The sequence below is a fragment of the Lissotriton helveticus genome, chromosome 1_1 (genome assembly GCF_964261635.1).
Source record: "Lissotriton helveticus chromosome 1_1, aLisHel1.1, whole genome shotgun sequence".
Classification (NCBI taxonomy): Eukaryota; Metazoa; Chordata; class Amphibia; order Caudata; family Salamandridae; genus Lissotriton; species Lissotriton helveticus.
In genome coordinates, this window is record NC_136057.1 from 364,163,384 (window position 1) to 364,182,294 (window position 18,911).

Below are 18,911 nucleotides of genomic sequence, written 5' to 3' on the forward strand. Positions count from 1 at the left end.
CCAGAGAGCTACAGTCATCAGGTCTGACATTTGACAGGAGTCCATCAAAATAGATGAATACATGTTTCTATTACCAGCGTTATGGTAACTAAAGGCAGCAGTCTCACTTGTCACTGCAAGTATGTGATGCAAACTACATGTTACCTCATCTGTTGTTCCATATTGAGAGACTCAAAAATGTTTTCCTGAAGTTGCAAATCCATCCCCCATTTAAAAAAGTTCCCCTCCAAGCTGGTTAATGAAAGCCCTTCTCGTGTGTAATACAGGATGCGCCACATAAATGAGCCAATTATTTTCAATTTATAAAGATTTCCCTGTGTTTTAAAACCATTCTCATACTGGCTGTGGAAAAATGTGTAGTCACCTTCAGCAATTGTACATTTTGCCCACCAATCCGAAAATCTTTCCTACTTCTGTTATCAGTGAGGAGCCTCCTGCTGGGTGCAGCTTATTTCTGCCCTGGTCTAGAACTAGCCCGGTCTCTCCACAGATTATCCTGTTGGTAAAGTTTGTGATATTCTAAGGAAGATCTCTTATAAGAAAAACAATTAATAATATGGACAGAATTTGTGCGATCGTGCTTTGCAGTGCCTTCTGCAGCCCATCATTAAATAACGTACTGCAAATGTTCTGGCTATTGGTACCGGTGTTTGTGCTTAACTCCTAGGTGATAATGGCAATCTGGGTGAGATTGTTCAGAGGTTCATTATTAATTAGAAACATAGTTTACATTCCAGTATCCCAGCGTATACATTCATGGCTTATAAGCAAGAGTTTACCAAGCATTACAAGGTTACTGGACGAAGTTGTAGCGTGAAACAAAGTTTTAAGGGGGAAAAAAGGTGCAGGGTACAGAACAAAACCGTGAATATCTCTACAAGAACTGAACTGCCATTCTGAGATGGCACAAAAGGCCCATGTTGCAAATATCTTATTGATAAGTTTTGGCCAATGTTTGCAAACAATGGTGCTTTACCTTTCCTATTTGGGTCTCAACCGTGATTCAAAAAAGTTTGCTTGAAAACTGTTCAATCCCTTTGTCATGTATGGCAAGATCATCATAAACTTCCAAACGTTTACTCAAGTTTGACTAATAAAATGACTAATAAAATGGAGTATTACAAATCTATAAATAAGTTGCATTAACAGAAAAAACATATGGTTGAGTCTATCTCTTCCTTTGTTCAAATATTCCCAAATAAGTCACACATTTAATTTCAAAGATCAACATTTGTTTAAGACTAGACAATTTTTGTTAGCTACCTTTGGGAGAAGTTCTATATTCCAGGTATAATACCACAGTTGTACACAATTCGGTACAATTAATCCACTTTTGAATGAAATGTTTATCTTTAGGATTTCTAAAGCACCTGGCTGCCCTAATAGAGCGTCCCAGTGATAGAGAACTGGTAAAAACTCAAGAGACAGTAAGCAAGTGGCCTGTATTAAAATAACCATGTCAAGATCGCCTCACAAGGATTCTGGCGCAGCCAGAGAAGAAAAGTATTGGAAGGTTTAGAGGCCAGCTACTGAAGGAATGGCCACCCTGTCTGGCTCTTCAAATTCTAGGGACATAGGCTATCCTTAAGTCGGAGGACCTAAGTACCCTAGAGGGAGTAAAGAGCTGAATGAGGTGCTGCAGATAGTGGAGGCCCGTTTTGGCAAAGGCGTGAAAGGCAAAGCATGTCTGCACATCATCTTGCCCCCAATGCAATTAATTGGACTTAACCTGGAGCTAGGGCCCTGCGCACTGTCACCATCCCAGTGGCGACCGCCCCGATTACGCCAACCCGCATTAAACAAGATACACCTGCCTTGGTGACACATGACCCTGACTGAGCATCTCCTACTGGCCATACAGTATGCACCCTTACATCTTAAGGGCTAACAGTCTGGGGTCTTCACCTAAGCGCAGCAACAAGAATTCATGTTTACACACACTTTAGAATGACCATACTCCTAACATTTGGATATCGGTAGCGATGCATTGCAATTACAGCCCCTAAAGGCACCACAGATGATCACAGGATTAAGTAATTACAGTCAGACACCCTAGCAGGAGTGTCTAGCCACTTAAATCCACTGTGCTTATGACATCACCTTACAAACTGTGAAATTCAGTCCCTCCAAAAGAAATAACCATTAGTAAATGCATTTCAATGTCATTACACCATTTCACCTCAAGGGGATGCCCTTCTCGAAACGTCTCCAACTCAGCCCTTTAATCTTTGATGCACTTCTCAATGAACCCCCAGCTGTAGAACAAAAGTTCCAGCCTAGAAAGTGATGCAATCTTCGCCGAGCGTTGAGGGGTTATTCTTTTCAAAGCCTCAAGAAACTTAGGGTGGGACTTAGCTTTGTGCTGGGGGCAAGACTGCACTTCTCCAGCAGCTCCCCCCCGCACCTATTCACACTCAAGGGTGACCCCTCTCCTCAGGGGGCCACTAAAACGCCAAAAACGATCCATTCCCCATGCCTTGCAAGGCATTATGGGGTGCTTCAGCTCCTGCTGCTGAATAATAGAGGAGCGCCGCTCCCGCTGTGCCGGAGAGAGCCGCGCTGGTGCTTCGCCGCTTTCAGGGCCTCGGCGGGGAGCCCACCCCTGGCCGTTCCTCCTCTTTTCTGGGGCCCGGTCCCACCCGGGCCCCTCGCACCACTGACTGTCTTTCCTTGGGGCCCCGGTCCTACCCGAGAACCCATGGTCCTCCTTTGTTGGATGGCAGCCTGGGGATCCCACCCCCAGCTGCCCCAGCCGGCTTCCCGCGCGGCCAGCACTCTTCCGTGCTGCCGTGGGAGCCGGCCGATCTCTTCTGGTCTGCCCATTCCGGCAGGCAGACTCGAGGACTCCCGCAGTCCCGTCGGGACCTTGGGGGAGTGCGGCGGCACTCCCCCAGCCTCCTCCTCTTCGCTGGGGCCCGAGGATGGGCCCCCGGGCATCTTCGGGGAGGCGCAACGGCGCTACCCCCATCTTGGCACTTCGTGGCCCAGGGATGGGGTCCCGGGCCCCCTCCAGTCTTCTTTGCGGGGGTGCAACAGCGCCTCCTGCCCCGCCTCCTCACAAGGGGCCTGGAGTTGGGCTCCCGGGCCCCTCCCGCACCTCTTTACGGGGAGCTCGACGGCGCTCCCCAGCGCAGGTTTCAGCGGGGGCCAGGGTGGGCTCCTGGGACCCCGCGGGGGCAGCTTCACGGGGTGTGCGATGGCCCACCCTGGCTTTACTTCTTTCGGGGCAGCCCCCGGGACCTGACTCACCCCGGGGGCATCTCTGAGACCGGCGGCGGAGCCCCACGCGCTTCGTCGTCTGTCTTCTTAGGGGTCAAAGGTTGCCTACCTTCCGGGGGGCATATCTCAGCCCCTGGGGGTCCGATCTGCCCCATTTTCACGTCTTCTCACTCCTGGTGGCGTCCCCTAGCCACTGGGAGCACTCTCCTTCGCTTTCCAAGTCTCCAAGAGGGTGCATTCTGCAGGGAGCGTTCTTCTCTGGCTCCCTGAGCCAGCCTTTTGCCTGGCTTTCCTCCTGCGCCTCTCTTCTCCTGCGCACCGGTCCTGGGATCTTCTTCTGGCACTGTTAGGACCCTGGGGGGCAGTCAGGGGTATCTCCTTCCAACTGCCCATTGCCAGGCTCCAGCACCTTTCGGCTCCGCAGACCACACCCCAGAGAGAGCTTCTCTTCCTGTGCAAGTACTTTTTAAAAGTTGAGTAGGGGGCGGGCAGGAAGTCTCTGTGTGTCCTATCGGTCTACAACCTTTACACGGTCAAAACACAGCGGTGCCATTATGACGCGTCTTTTACAACGCAAGTCGTTACCACGACTTGCGCTGGAGGGAGCTCTAGACTAAGGAATAGTAGATTTACTATTCCAACACCTTCCCTACTGTACGTAGGCTGGAGTTGGAATAGTAAACCTTACTATTCCTAAGTCCAGCACCCTACAGCGCAAGTCGTGGTAACGACTTGCGTTGTAAAAGATGCGTTGTGATGTACCGCGATCATTTTGATTGCGTTCTAACATCGTACATTCGTCCTATCAAACAGCGACACATCACTTCCCTGCCCCTGCTCCCTCTTTCTTGTCCAGCCCCTGGGTTTGATCAAAATGGTGTTGTCCAGTGTCTCTGTCCACATGGCCTCTGAAACCCAACTCCTTCCCCCCTCACTGCCCTCACTGTGGTTAAGCTTGGTGCCTGGCACCCAGCGACAGAAGGTGATGGATTGGCTTGTAGCTCCACCTATCTTTTCTCCTTGGAGGGAAGATCTTCGCTCTGGGAAGAAAAGTCATTAATCTAATCTGCCAGGGACTCAGAGAAATATGACATTTCTGGACAACCCAAAAGCAGTACAAATATGACTTTGGACTCTGCAGAATACTCATTTTTACATCCGCTACACTGGACATTAGTATGGTCTGGAATCTGTAGGCTTTGTGGAAGTCATTTTAGCCATGGGCCCCACAGCCCCATAGAGGAATAATGAAGTGAAACCACAGTAAAACACACTGACTTTCCCTGGCATGTTAATTCCCAGGGTATAAAGCCTATTCCATGTCATCACCCAATTCTGCATAAGTCCTGCCACACCATTCAATTTGTACCCGCTCCTGCACTGCGCACGCTAGAAATCTCCCCTGCGCAGCCCCTACACGTGTGAACACTGATTTACACCTGTGTCTGCAAGTAACCAGCACGGTGTCCCATACTCCAGATGCTGCGCAGCAGCCTAGTCAAGCCAGTAAAATCTCCATGCAGTCTCCTTCATTATGAGTTCACTGTGGGTGAGGCCCAGATTATGAGGCTCCCCCACAGTAAAAGCTCAACAGTTAGGTGCTCAAAAAGCAAAAAATATGGGCGGCCCATAGTGTCAGAACCACCTTCTAACAGATGGCCTTGATGACGGTTCTTTGAGTGGAGGGAGGAAGAGCCCATAACGCTTTCTAGAGGCACCGCAATACACCAAAACAGCATGCAGTCAGGTTCTTTATGTGATGTTCCAAAGTCAGATTGTGGTCAAGCCAAACCCTAGGATTTTTCACTGCAGGTTTAGGAATTGGAAAAGGACCCGACTTATCTGGCCACCATAACGGTGACCAGAGGTTGGGCTGATTCCCCACCACCATCACTTGGTCTTTTCACTTTGGAGTCTCAAAAAGTTGAGACGCATCCAATCTGCCACAGCCAATAAACTAGTTCTCAATTTCTATGAGCTGTTACCTGAGCCGTGAGTAAAGTCACCAACTGGGTATCATCTGCATGGGATACCAGCATAAGATCAAACCTTCTACATTGGCCGCCAAATGGTGGTTGTAAATGTTAAAAAGTGTGGGGCTTAAGGACGAACCACGGGGAACACTGAAAGTCATTGAATTAGTGGTAGAAAGGTAAGGAATAAAAGAGACTTGAGAGAGCAGCACTCAGCATACAACTCCAGGGCCTTAGTGCAAATACCGCAATCCAGAAGTCTTTGTAACAGTGAGTTGCGGCATACCATGCCAAAAGTGGTACTTGGGTTAAGCAAATAACAGGTCATTTATGTGGTTACCTAAAGCTTTTAATGGAAGAGAAAGAAAGGAAATTGGTTTTGAAATGATCCAATGACTTTTTTCCAAGAAAGGGATAAGCACTGCATGTTTCCACAATTGTAGGACCTCTGCAGACGAGGAAGGAGTCTAAGTGGTGAGGTCTAACTTGGATTTGACTACAGAGAAACTTTCTTTAGAAGCGCTCTCAATTTTCGTTGCATACAATTCTGTTTGGGCTTGCCTAATAGCTTTCTGATACATTTTAATTGTAGTGTAATCTTGCATCTTATAAGTAGGATCATATTTTTTCACAATACAGCGCCAGTCCGCAGAACACTCGCTGGGGCACATCGTCACGGAACTCCGTGCATTTACTCTGGAAACCGTATCAAGGTTAAAACCCTCAGGGCTACTCAGTGGGAGGGCAGCACCTTGTGATTGTGAGCAGTCTACATGGAGATTAATACCATTTTGACAAGATTATAATTCAATGCTTACCAATTTAATGATGGAAATAGGGCAGCTCATTTTGTATTCTGATGACACTACACTTCCGGCGGGTACTTATCAAGTCTATTCTTACCATTTGGTTGATGTCAACTTAACAGGACATTGAGGTCTTACATAAGATCTTAGGAATACAAGAGCCTTGAGAAAGTCATGGGGCAATTTCCCCCAGTATGACAAAACACGTGTTGGCTAAAGCTTTTGGGACAGTCGCAAGAAGAGGTCAAAGTACCAAACATTAAAGCAACACATTCTTTAATATGTTTACACTCCTCTTGTATACTGTATCATATCCAAAGTGTGTGGATAGATTACTTACATAATAAGACTGTATTTGCCAATACATAAAAACACAAGAGGGCAAGAAGAACTTAAACTCTGTTTTTTAATGAGTAAAACGCTCATAAAAAGCAAAGAAAAAGACTTGCAAATACTTAGACATTGTTAGTCTACAGGCTGCATTGCAAACAATAGCATGGAAAATTAAAGCATTTTCAACCACAAAAAACGGGCACCGTGCCTTTAAGGCAGCCATGACCCCCAGCTTCCCATCATGCCTCAGTGGTGAAAGTTAGGTCAGTTGTTCTTTGCATAACCCTGAAGATCAGGGCCCAACGATATCCTTTAACCTTTCAGACATATTCTCATTTATCTGGGGAGGTGGGTGGGTTGCTTATGACTTTGATGTGGATACCCCTGAAAGAGAACTAGGATTATAGGTAAGTAACTTATCCTTCTCTTCCTGATCCTCCTCATCAATAGTCATAAGCACTGAATAGAATAGCAAGCCCATCAACTACCTGCAGACAAATGAGAAATAGAAAGATACAACCCACAACAACCGAAAACTCAGCTGTTGAACAGATTTCTCAAGGAGGCTTGCCCTACTTGAATGTCTGCTCTAGTATCTGAGTCAAGACAGTAATGTCTTGTGAATGTGTGTACTGATCTCCAAGTTGCCGCTTTACAGATCTCAGAGAGTGGTACATTATTGAGGAAAGCAGTTGTGGCTGCTTTTCCTCTTGTGGAGTGAGCTTTGGGAGCGGACAAGAGTGGTTTCCCTGCTAAGTGGTAAGGTAACTTATTGCAAGAAACAATCCATCTAGAGATGGGCCTTTTTTGTGGCTGGGAAACCCGTTCTGACTGAACCATAGTTGATGAAGAGGTGGTCAGACTTTCTCAAAGACTTCGACCTTTCTAGATAAAACTTCAAAACCCTTTTAAGGTCTAATGAATGTAGCGCCTTCTCCGCTGGAGAGGAGGGGTTAGGAAAAAAGGTCGGGAGAGAAATAGTTTGTTTTACGTGAAAATCAGGCATCACCTTCGGAAGGCAGGATGGATGTGTTCGAAGCACCACCCTATTGAGATGGAAGACCAGATAGGGTTCTTTAGAGCAGAGTGCCAGTATCTCACTCACCCTACGAGCCGAGGTGATAGCCACCAAGAACACGACCTTCCACATAAGGTGTTGAAAGGTCGCCTTGTGTATAGGCTCAAAGGGTGGACCCATCAGTTTGGACAATACCAAATTCAGTTCACAAGTCGGCGAAGGGGGCCGATTCGGAGGGTAAACCTTTTTAAGTTCCCTGAAGAAAGTCCTTCACCACTCGCAACTGGAAAAAAGAGGGTTGAGAAGGTGAACGCCTATAAGCCGTTATGGCCGCCAGGTGCACGTTAATGGAGGAGAATTTCCAGCCTGCTCTGGATAGGTGAAGAAAACATGGTAAGATTACCTCTTCCTGCCCCCTGGTGGGACTACATTTATTCTGCACACACCATATATAGAAGCGCTTCCATTTGCAAGCATAGGAGTGCCTGGTGGAAGGTCTTCTTGCCTCTTTTAATATGGACATGCAGTCTTGTGGTAGACCTAGATGCCCATACTGGAGGACCTCAGGAGCCATGCTGCCAAGTTCAGTAATGGAAGGTTGGGATGATGAATCCTCCCGTTTATCTTGGACAGCAGGTCCAGTCTGATTGGCAGCCTCTTGTGTGGCTTCAGTGACATGTGAAGAAAGTCTGGGTACCACCACTGCCTCAGCCATACCGGAGCGATCAGGATCATTGTGGTGTCCGAGCAGCATGACATTTTGGCAATCACTTTCGGGATGAGAGGCAGGAGTGGAAAAGAATACACAAATGCCCCTGACCAGTTGATCAAAAGGGTATTCCCCCTCAATCCTGGTTGGTAGTATCTTGAGGCGAAGTCTTGGCATTTTTTGTTTTCCTCGTCTGTGAACAGGTCTATGCTTGGATGGCCCCAAGCTTGGAAGATGTCGTCTAGCACTTCTTCGCTGAGAACCCAATCCTGCTGCTCTGTGAAGTGACGACTGAGAGCGTCCGCTTGAGAATTCTGCTCCCCCGGCAGATGAACTGCTGTGATGGATAGCTTCCTCGCCAGCAGCCAGTTCCAAAGGGAATGTGCCTCCAATGACAGAGTCCTCGATCGCATCCCCCCCTGCTTGTTCAGGTAGTACATTGTGGTGGTATTGTCAGTTTGTACAAGGATGGAGCTCGCCTGAATCGAAGGGAACAGTCCTGAGCTCTAGCATGTTGATATGGTACAAATGCTCTTTTGAGGACCATAGGCCTTGCGTCTGTAGTGAGCCCATGTGGGCTCCCCATCCTCGGAGAGATGCGTCTGTGATCAGAGTCTGAGATGGAGGAGCTTGATGGAATGGAACTCCTTCTTCCAGGTTGATCCTCTTCATCCACCACAGGATTGATACTTTGGTAGCATGGGATAGGCAGATCTTGTCTTCCCAGCGAGACGACCTCTGATCCCACTTGTCCTCCAGATCCTGCTGAAGAGGACGCATTTTTAATCTGGCATTGGGCACCAGTAAATGCAGGATGCCATCGATCCGAGTACAGATGCTATCTGACGCACTGACGACAAGTTGCTTTTCAGAATCTTTCTGCATTTCTGAATGAGGGATAACTGTCTCTCCTCCGAAGGAAACACTTTTCCTTGTTCGGTGTCTATAAGCGCTCCCAGATAGTGAATTGTTTGGGTGGGCTGTTGCGTTGACTTTTAGTTGTTCACATGCAGGTCTAGTTTTTGACAGAGTCGTAGACACTGCTGGAAATGGTTCTTCACCATCTAGATATGGGTAGACGAATATGCCCTTGCGCCGCAGAGCAGCTGCTACCACTGCCATGCACTTTGTGAACACCCTGGGAGCTGACTTTAGCCCGAAGGGCAGTACTTTGAATTGAATCACAGATATTGCCGGTGACGTTGACTTATCCGTATATGCAGATCCATCAACCACATCCAATTCCCCTTCGCGGAGGTGAGGATATATTTGGTGGAGAGCAAGCATGCAAAATATTTCTCGCTTGATGGTCTTGTTGAGTGCTCTTAGATCCAAAATGGGTCTGTATTCCAACTTCTGACCTTTTTTTCTTCACCAGGAAGTATCTGGAATACACTCCCTGACCTTTCTGCGACCATGGGACCTTCTCTATGGCTGATTTTTGGAGAAGGATCTCTACCTCCCTCTGTAGCAGGTTGATCTGATAGCTTGAAGGTGGTCTCGGAGGGATTGAGATAGGGCGACGTCGGAAACGTAGAGAGTACCCATTTCGAATCGTAGCCAGCACCCATTGATCTTTCGTGATGTCAAGCCACTCTTGTACATGATTTGTTACACTTCCTCCCACTGGAGTGGTGCATGGTACTGGAGGAAGGAGACACTCATTGTTTTGCTGGAGGTTTCGTCGAGGTGGTGGCTTGACGGTTCCCTCTTCTTCCCCTGTTAGATCGCCGATTTTGGAATTGCGATCTTTGCTGACCCTGCTGTTTCTGGTTCTTTTGCCGATGAGGGCTTTGAACCTCTTTGTTGAAAAGATCGGCAGTCAGTGTTGCGGTAGCGACGGCGGTACTCTTTCTTTTTCTCTAACCCTACCTCCTTCAGGGTAGCCAGCTCAATCTTCATTCGCCCCATCTCCTCATCCGCACTAATAACTTGGTTCGCCACCAAGCTGCCCTCTTGTAAGACTTCCTTGAAGTCTTTGCGGTCTTCCTTAGGTAACTTCTCTGTGCACCGCTTAGTGAATCCCATAATGCTCTATCGTACCATCTCAATAAAGCCGACACACTAGAGACCTTTAGCATGGAGGAGGAGGCGCCACATACTTTTCTCCCCCGCGTTTTGCGCTCCTTTTCCGGTGGGACTTTAGACGAGGAGACCACTGAATGCATCTTTCTGGCAGCCGCCACAATTACAGAATCCGGTTTTGGATCTGACTTTAAGAAATCAGGATCGTTTTCCGATGGGCAATATTTCTAAAGAATTCTCGCCGGTGCAGTCTTGAGGGTGGTTGGCGTGAGGAAAATGTCCATAACTGGCTTCAGCAGCACCGGCACCAGAGGCAGTAATGGACGAGAGGACGTCTTCTGATTCAGCATTCCGAAAATGACTGAAGAGGTGACAAATCTGCATCTTGGGCTAGACGAGCTAGCGGAGACCTGTGAGCCAGGCTGGGTTCTGTTCTGGACTCCATAGGGCGAGTAGGATCAGCCCAATGATGTAGTGGTTGCAACCATCTGGGGGAAAAGATGGACAGATGTATGCCTCTGTGCTCTACCAGGGGAACGAGATGGAGACTTCCTCACTTCCTGGCGAGCTTCTGCCGCATAGTGAGAACCAGAGTGCGAACCCTGGCTACTCGAAGATGACATAATCACCTCCGGAGTATGAGACCTGGAGATGGAACGGCGTGAACCTGCTCTCGACGTCGATGAAGGAGACGGAGAGAGGCTTGCTGGGACTGACACTGACGGAGACCTCTGTCTCAACGTCGCTTGCGATGTAGATCTTTGATCTTTATTGCTGATCTTGTATGCGTGTGCCCCTGCGTTGATTGTCTGGATGGAGACCGGTGCCTCGACCTCTACGTCGACCCCGATCTTTTATCCTTCGATGGAGTGCTGCACCTCAACGTCGACTGCTGCACCAACGGAGGACTGTGCCTCGATGGCGATCTTCTCAATGATGGAGACTCCTGCCTCGACGTCGACCGTGCTCTCTCCGATGGTGGACTGTGCCTCAACGTCAAATGATGCCTCAACGTCGATCGAGCTCGTTTCGACGGAGGGCTGTGTCTCGACCTCGAACTTCTACGCTTCAACGGAGGGCTGTGCCTTGGCATTGAGCTCCTTTCCTTCGACGGAGGGCTGTGCCTCGACGTCGGCAATGGTACCGACGGTGACTGGTGCCTCAATGTCGAATGTCTTGCTGGCGTCGACGGAGGGACCTGCCTCGACGTCGACGATGGAACATCAGACGATCTCTGCCTCGACGGCGATCTATGCTGAGACCTCGATGTGGACTTCGGTCTCGACATTAAAGATGACTTACGTCTCGGTGTCGATGATCTGTGTCTCGACGTCGAACGTCGCTGAAGAGTCGACGGCGGGGGATCTTCTGTCGACGCCGGATGCTGATCCAACGCCAACAGAGACTTAGCCGTGAAAGTTCAAGAGCGGCACTCCTGCGCCCGGTCCCTCCATGATGATCCCGCTGCTGGAGCCTTCGACGTCGAGCCCGACACCAAAGGAGAGCATATTGGGACCTTGCTCCTCGACGTCGAACGTACCCTTTTCACAGGCGACCTTCCTCTTTCTGTGAGGCGATAAAGCCTGATTCTCTCCCTGTCTTTTAGAGTTCTTTTAGACAGCTTCCTGCAGTGTAGACAGGAGGCTGGGGAGTGAGAATCCGGAAGACAGAGAATACACACCTCATGTGTGTCTTTCTTGGCCTTCTTTTTTCCACAGGCAGGGCAAGAGTCGAATAAAGAAGGCATTTCTGACAGAAAAAGAGTACTTCTGCCGCAAAAAAATTGGTTAACCTGTACTCAAATGTAAAAAGACGTCGAGTGAAGTCAAGAAAACCACAAAAAATCTGAGTATTTTTGACAGAAAAGCCAAAAATGTCGAGAGCTGTGAATTCAGGGTCCTGACAGAAGGAGCCGGGAGGAACAACTGACCTAACTGTCACCCCTGAGGCATGATGGGAAGCTGGGGATCATGGCTGCCTTAAAGGCACGGTGACAGTTTTTTGTGGTTGAAAATGCTTTCATTTTCCATGCTATTGTTTGCAATGCAGCCTGTAGGCTAACAATGTCTAAGTATTTGCAAGTCTTTTTCTTTGCTATTTATGAGTGTTTTATAGGCCTGGGCGGTAAATTCCATTCCGCTCGCGAAATTTGGGTAATTTTGCGTTCTGCGGAGAACGCGAAATTGCCCAAAATTCTGTGTTCAGCGCATTTTTTTGCTTGTTCGCATTCTCAAAATGCGCGTTCGCGAGATATTTTCCCCTGAGTATGCAAACAGCGATTGCGAACAGCAAAAAGCATCGCGAACAAGCAATTCCGCATGTTCGTGGAATTTCTGCGTGTTTGCGGCGATTTTTTACTGTTTCGTGGAGATTTGTGTAAAGCGATTACACAAATTCCGCCCACCCCTAGTGTTTTACTCATTAAAAAAACTGAGTTCAAGTGCTACTTGCCCTCTTATGTTTTGGCAAAGACAGTCTTTATGTATGCAATTACATTGTTTAGTCTCCATTTTGGGGCTTCATTAGTATGGGAAAAAATGATATATGTATGTATATATATGTAGAGCTGTACATATATGGTTTCCATATATAATGTTTTATTATTTCTGGGGTCCCCGCACATGGGCGGGAATATTTAGTGCTTATGACTATTGATAAGGATCCCCTGGAAGAGAAACTGTTTTAACGTGTGCCACACAACATCATAATATTGTCTTTCAATCTTTGGATTGAATATTGGATGAGTAGGGTGCTTCTCCCCCTCACGTAAGAGCACCGTGGGTGACAACCTGTATGTCCTAGCAAATTATTCTGGTGACTGTCGAGAGAGCGCTGCATGCTTGTCCAAACGCCCACCGGCTTTGAAGTATCATACTTTAGCGAGGCCCATTCTAGTATTTTACAGTCTGTTTTAAGGGTAAGTAGTTGGCTGTTCAACCACATTGCCAGTGGTTTACTTTTAGTATTCAAAAAAGTAGTCTTAGGTATTAGCTTATCTAAAGTAGAGGTAATCCATGTCCTAACTTCTTTGTTCGCTTCTTCTTCACTAACATTAAGGTGAGGTTTAAATACTTAAGAAAGTTGCAGAAAATCTGAGGAAGAAAGTTTAGACCATTGCCTCGTGAAAGTTGGCAGAGTGGGATTAAGAGTAGACTTAGAGTCTAACGAGATGGAAATTGGGATTGCATGGTGGTCGGTCTAGGGGAAGAGGTGCGTCGGCAACAAGATTCATAAGGTTGGTAAAAACTGGATCTAAAATGTGGCCTGCAACATAGATGGATGCCTTGACACGTTGTACAAGCCGGATGGTTTTGAGATCCTTAATAAGGTTAGACACCTCTGCATGGTTTTGTCTTTCTAAAAGTTAAGCCAAGTCTAAAGCTTCAGCATCCTGACCCTTTCCTGGTGGAGGTGTGCAAACAAGACCTTAGGCCAAAACAATATCAATGCTAGGCAAGGAGCAAGCTAACTCTCATGCGTGTATTATAATGACTGAAATTAATAAAATTGTTGCAAATATCTGAACCCTGCTACATTGCAAAATATTCACATTTTAAAATCTGTTACATTTGCCACATCACTAGATTATTTTCATCAGATTAGAACAGGTGTACTATTCAGTTTAAATATTCAACCAATTGCACTTTCTCAGTATTATGTTAACTCAGTTTTGACCTCCCTGATTAATTGCTTTAATCCAAGGGAAGTTTACAAAGGGTGCTCCCAGATTTCCACCATACTCATGTATCAGAAACAACTTCCCTCACAACTTCTACTTCAATCATTTTCACATTTACTTCATGGCAAGAGATGGATTGATTTACTTCAAGGTTATGATCCTGTAGAAGTCCCACGTATCTATACTGATATTCTCAGATCCTATAGAGAATACAAATTAGTCCTTAAGTTTGTGAAAATATAAAGCCAGAATTTACTTGAAAGAAAGTACCCTCTGTTTATGTACACTTGGCCAGATAGTTTGCTCCAAAATTTAATTTCTAGATCCTCTGCACATCTACCAAGTAATTTGGGAACGTGTGTGGGCATGATATTATTTTATTTACCATCCAAAATATAATATTATCTGTGTAATTGGCAGGCTTATTCAAATAATGTGTCAGCCACATGGACATCTGTGACAGTTTCCAAAGACAAAAAGTATCACACTTGCTAAAGGAACAAACACCAATAGAAAGTAAAAAGTACCTGATGATGTACTAAATGTAGCCGAGGCAGCACTGTCTTCTGGGAGACGTCCACACTGGGGTTCCGCTGCCTCCTTAAACAATCCATATGGAAGGATGCCCTCCGTCCTGTATGAACAAATTAACGTAAGTGTGACAAATATGCATCCAGCACGTTACAGATACTTAAAGGAACCAACTCTGCTGCTCTCACCCTCTTGACTTTGGAGTTGCAGCATGGAAGTAACAAGCTACCTTTCTATGGTAACTGCAGCTGATTTGCTTCAGAGTTCCTTGTTGCAACCTACTCAAAGTGCTGGAAAAGCTCACAATGTTGTGATTGCTATGCACTATAAGATACGTTACCCATTAACTGTATGTGTTTACTCCTTGCCTTTACTGAGAATAAAACCTGTATCATGCATCTTTGGGACCGCATAATTGGCAAGGCGAACAAATTCATGGGCAATTTCATTGGTACGAGTTATTACTGCTCATTTACAGTGTTGGCATTTTACTGAAATCATAAAAGCAGCAGAAGTCACCTTAATACATAACTTTATTCGAGCACACAGGACATGAGAACCCGCAGAAGGACTCTGCATGTTGCTTTCAACAGTATTAATCGAAAAAGATGTAGCATGTTAATACACACCTCTCATCTTTAGACATAAAATAATTGTGTGCTTTTCCGTTTATGGTTTCGATGCATCTGTGTTTATTTTATGACATTTCACACCATTAAAGCATGTAAACTACTGAAGTATATGTTGCTCATAGAAGAGAAGAGTTAAATAACTATCTTGCAATTTTGGTCCACTACTCTACAAACAGTGGGGAAAAACTGCTTACTAATCCATCGGTCTCTCGCCATTGGTATATATGTACCTATGTTCAGGTCTAGGCAATGGAGGCAGACATTTTGTTTTCAATACCTAACGTACAAAGGCATTGGCTTTGGGTCAGTCCCTTGCTCATGATTGGATGACTTTATTGTCTATCTCAGTTTCCTCCACCCGATTCAATAACTTCTCTCACTATTCCTACGTTTTTCCCGCCCAGGGAGCAATTTGGCCTTAAGATGTTCTGACTGGATGAGCTGTATCAGTTCCACATCATACCAGAGGGGATTCTATTTTAATTTTGGCCTCAGCACCCCATGGTGCGGAATGTGTTTCCTTGCTCTCAGCCCCTCATTGTGCACTGTTTCTTCAGTCTTTGCTCCTGCATCCCAATTCATATCATGCTCCCCGAGTTTTTTACATTTTATTTGTACTTCAGACAGAGGTACAGGAGCTGCAAAGTGCGGGTGGGCTTGTAAGGCTCATTTGTGAGTGAAGAAGTTATAAGCTCTTTTATTTAACAGCTGCTTTTCCGACTCTAATCCATTCGGTACACAGTAGGTCATGTTTCCTAACAGATACATAGAAACAACATGGATACTGTAATGAAAACTCACTCCAATTAAAGATAAGTTCTCTCACTAGGGGAACTTCTTCACTAACCTTGAATGGTTGGTTCTTTGAAAATAGAACGCAAAGGACATCACACTGTGAGTTGCGGAGCCATCTGATAATGAATATCGCACCTAGAATTACCAACACCACAGGTAATTCCAGAATACTGAGCTACCATACAATGATAGTTTTTCTCATCTGGAATAACTTGGTATTTTGTAAAGCACAAATTAATCACCCTGAGGGTCTCAAGGCACCGTGTGCCGTCGGGGAGATTAAGGGCCATATGCATCAACAACCTGATTTGCGATTCTCAAATAGCGATTTTTTTGAAATCGCTATTTGAGAATCGCAAATAGGGATGTATGTACAAAATCGCAATTCTTTAGAGATTTCTTAGTATTCCTTAATTGCGATTAGCAAATTGCGAATCGCAATTAAGGAATACTTTCCCATTCATTCCTATGGGCCAGGAGGCCCATAGGAATGAATGGGAAGTTATTCTCAATTTGCGATTCGCAATTTGAGAATCGCAAATTGAGAATAATTTCAAGGGTGCAGGGGTGTCCAAAGGACACCCTGTTGCACCCCTGAAATTAGCATGGGTGCACATGGGGCGCATATACATGCCCTAAAGGCATGTATGTGCTTCACATTGCACTTTGAAAAATGCAAAAAAGTGCATTTTTCCTTAAGGCCAATTTGCATTTTTGTAAATCTTCTTACATTGCATTTAAGGAATCGCAAAATTTGCAATTCCTTAAATGCAATCGCAAAATAAGGAACCGCAAATTTTGCGATTCCTTATTTTGCACGTAGATTTCTTTCATACATACCATTTAGCACTAATGCGTTCGCAAACGCTGAAAGTCTGCGAATTTCAGCGTTTGCGAACACATTAGTGCTTGATACATATGACCCTAAGTGAACTATTGCCCAGAGTCACCTGATGCTCAGTTGATCTGCCTCCGGAGCTGGGGATCGAACCATGAGACCTGAGCTCCAGTAGTACACTTGGGATAAGCAATGCAAGTGTTGCGTTATATATCTCCTTTGACGATGAGTGATTGCTCAAAAAGAGCCTGTTTCTCCCTTCTAAGACATTACTTTGCCATCTGAAATGCTTTCAGAGTTCTTACCAGAAATTAGTGAGTATTAGAAGTGTAGGAAGTGATTAGTATCATTCCTTAAAATGGCAACAGTTAGTACTGACAAACACATTCCAATATTACCTAGTGATGCAGAGCGAAGGAAGCCTTTCTTCGGGGACTGCCAGGCCTCCACTACTCTGTCCTCTTTTTGGTGCCCATCGGAAGGAGTTAGCTGTCTGTTCTCATCGTCTTGGAATGAGAACCTGTCAGGAATAGACAAACACAGATATTAGAGATTCAGCCACTGTCTTGCCTCTGATGGCTTTTCTGTTTTAAAATTAACAACAAAAGAAACACAGAGATGTGAGAGAACTTTCTCCCTCCTGCTCCATGCCTATCTATGACAACTCAACAACCTTTACAGTAAGGTACGCATCCTTAAGCCAGGAGAATACCAATCCTGGGTCACTTGAATTAATGTTTGTGCATTCCAACTAATAATTGCACTTATGTGGGTGGAACAATCTGTGAGTAGGACTGAATTGCACTGTTGTAAGGTGAGGATGAGGGTGGGAGCATGGCATGTGTCTACCACAGAAGAGGAAGTGGATTGCAATTTAGAACATAGTAAACACCAACAAAGTTATACAGTGGTAGATAATCACAACCCTTCATAATTGTTTTTCCCACCAAATTTGCATATCTACTTTAAGCACCCAAGAAGTCTTGAGTAACTTTGCAAATTGAAATGAAAACGCTTCTGGTCATTGTCTGTCCCATGGACAGTCAGCAGCAGGAAGTCTATGACAGCAGGAGTCAATTTGAAAATCTAAATATTGCCTAGATATCTATGCATTCTCCTTAGGATGTTTCTCTAAGTAGATATACATCTATGCAAATTTAGGCATAAGCCTAAGAGAAGTAAATCTCCACATATGTTTCTGAGTTTGGCCCTTTGCAAGTAGTAATGCAGCAGCGTGGAAGTACAAACAGTAGTGCTGCGACCCAAAGCTTGACCATAGATCTAGTTCCATCCAAAGCTTGTCCTAGGTAGGTGCTAAATGATGACTACTGTGGTATTAGTTTTTATCGACTTGCACCCTGAGCCCGTACTCGTGACCACCAGGAACACAAATGTGTCCAACAGGTCTTTTCATACCAAGAAATAATCAGCAAGATTGTTTTTGAAAGCACTGTAGCTCCCAAGTTAATGACCTTTGAAAATGTAACCACTTTCATGTCTTGGTATGACCCAAATATTGTTATTGTTATTGTTAGGAGCATTTGTAAAGCCCAACTGCTACCCTGAGGTGTCCTGGCGCTAGCTACCATGCTCCAAACAAACACAGAATGGGCTGGGGAGAGCAAATGATCAAAAGAGCCACGTTTTAAGGGCCTTCCTAAATCAAAGCAGATCAGAGATATTCTCAGGTGGACAGGCAAATCATTCCATTTAGCACCCACGCCAAAACTTTTTGCTCCCCACCTGACTTTTTTGTAGGTCTAACAATCACCAATTTTGCGTTAGAAGAGCGCAATGGTCTATTGTGCACACACCATTGAAATTGGTGCTTCAAATTGTCCGGGCCTGTGTCTTGTAGCACACTAAAAACCATACATCGAGATTTAAACTGCACTCGTTTCATGACCGGGAGCCAGTGGAGTTTGCGAATCTCACTGGAGACAGAAGCATATTTGGGTATGCCAGTGAGCAATCTGGCTGCTTCGTTCTGTAAAATTTGAAGTTTGTGCAAAAAACGCTCCTGGATATTTAGATATAAGCTGTTAGAATAATCTAGTCTTGACATGAAAAGTGAGGTAATCACCAAGCATTGACTGTCGCTTGGCAGCAGAGGCAGTATTTTATTGCATGTCCTAAGGACATATGACGTGGCCGAGGCGACTGCATTCACTTGGGCCCCAAAATTGAGTCTGGCATCAAAAACTACTCCCAAGTCTTTTACTTTCCTGGTGGGCGTTGGAAAAGAGCCCATAGAGTCTGGCCACCAAGTTGGGTCCCAGAAACTGGGATAATTCCCAAACAGGACCACTTCCGTTTTGTTTGAGATAAGTCTAAGGCAGTTTTGGGACATCCA

General features: G+C 45.6%; 1 protein-coding gene across 6 annotated transcripts in view; it reads right to left on the bottom strand.

Moving 5' to 3' along the window:
* CACNA1C (calcium voltage-gated channel subunit alpha1 C) overlaps nt 1-18,911 on the bottom strand; it is a 2,299,705-nt gene that overhangs the window by 55,049 nt on the left and 2,225,745 nt on the right. For all 6 annotated transcript variants that reach the window (XM_078673661.1, XM_078673663.1, XM_078673662.1 and 3 more), the window contains 2 exons: nt 16,957-17,078; nt 14,290-14,396 (listed from right to left, as the gene is read on the bottom strand). In XM_078673661.1, coding sequence (XP_078529787.1) covers nt 14,290-14,396; nt 16,957-17,078 — 229 coding nt within the window. The remainder of the gene's footprint in view (nt 1-14,289; nt 14,397-16,956; nt 17,079-18,911) is intronic.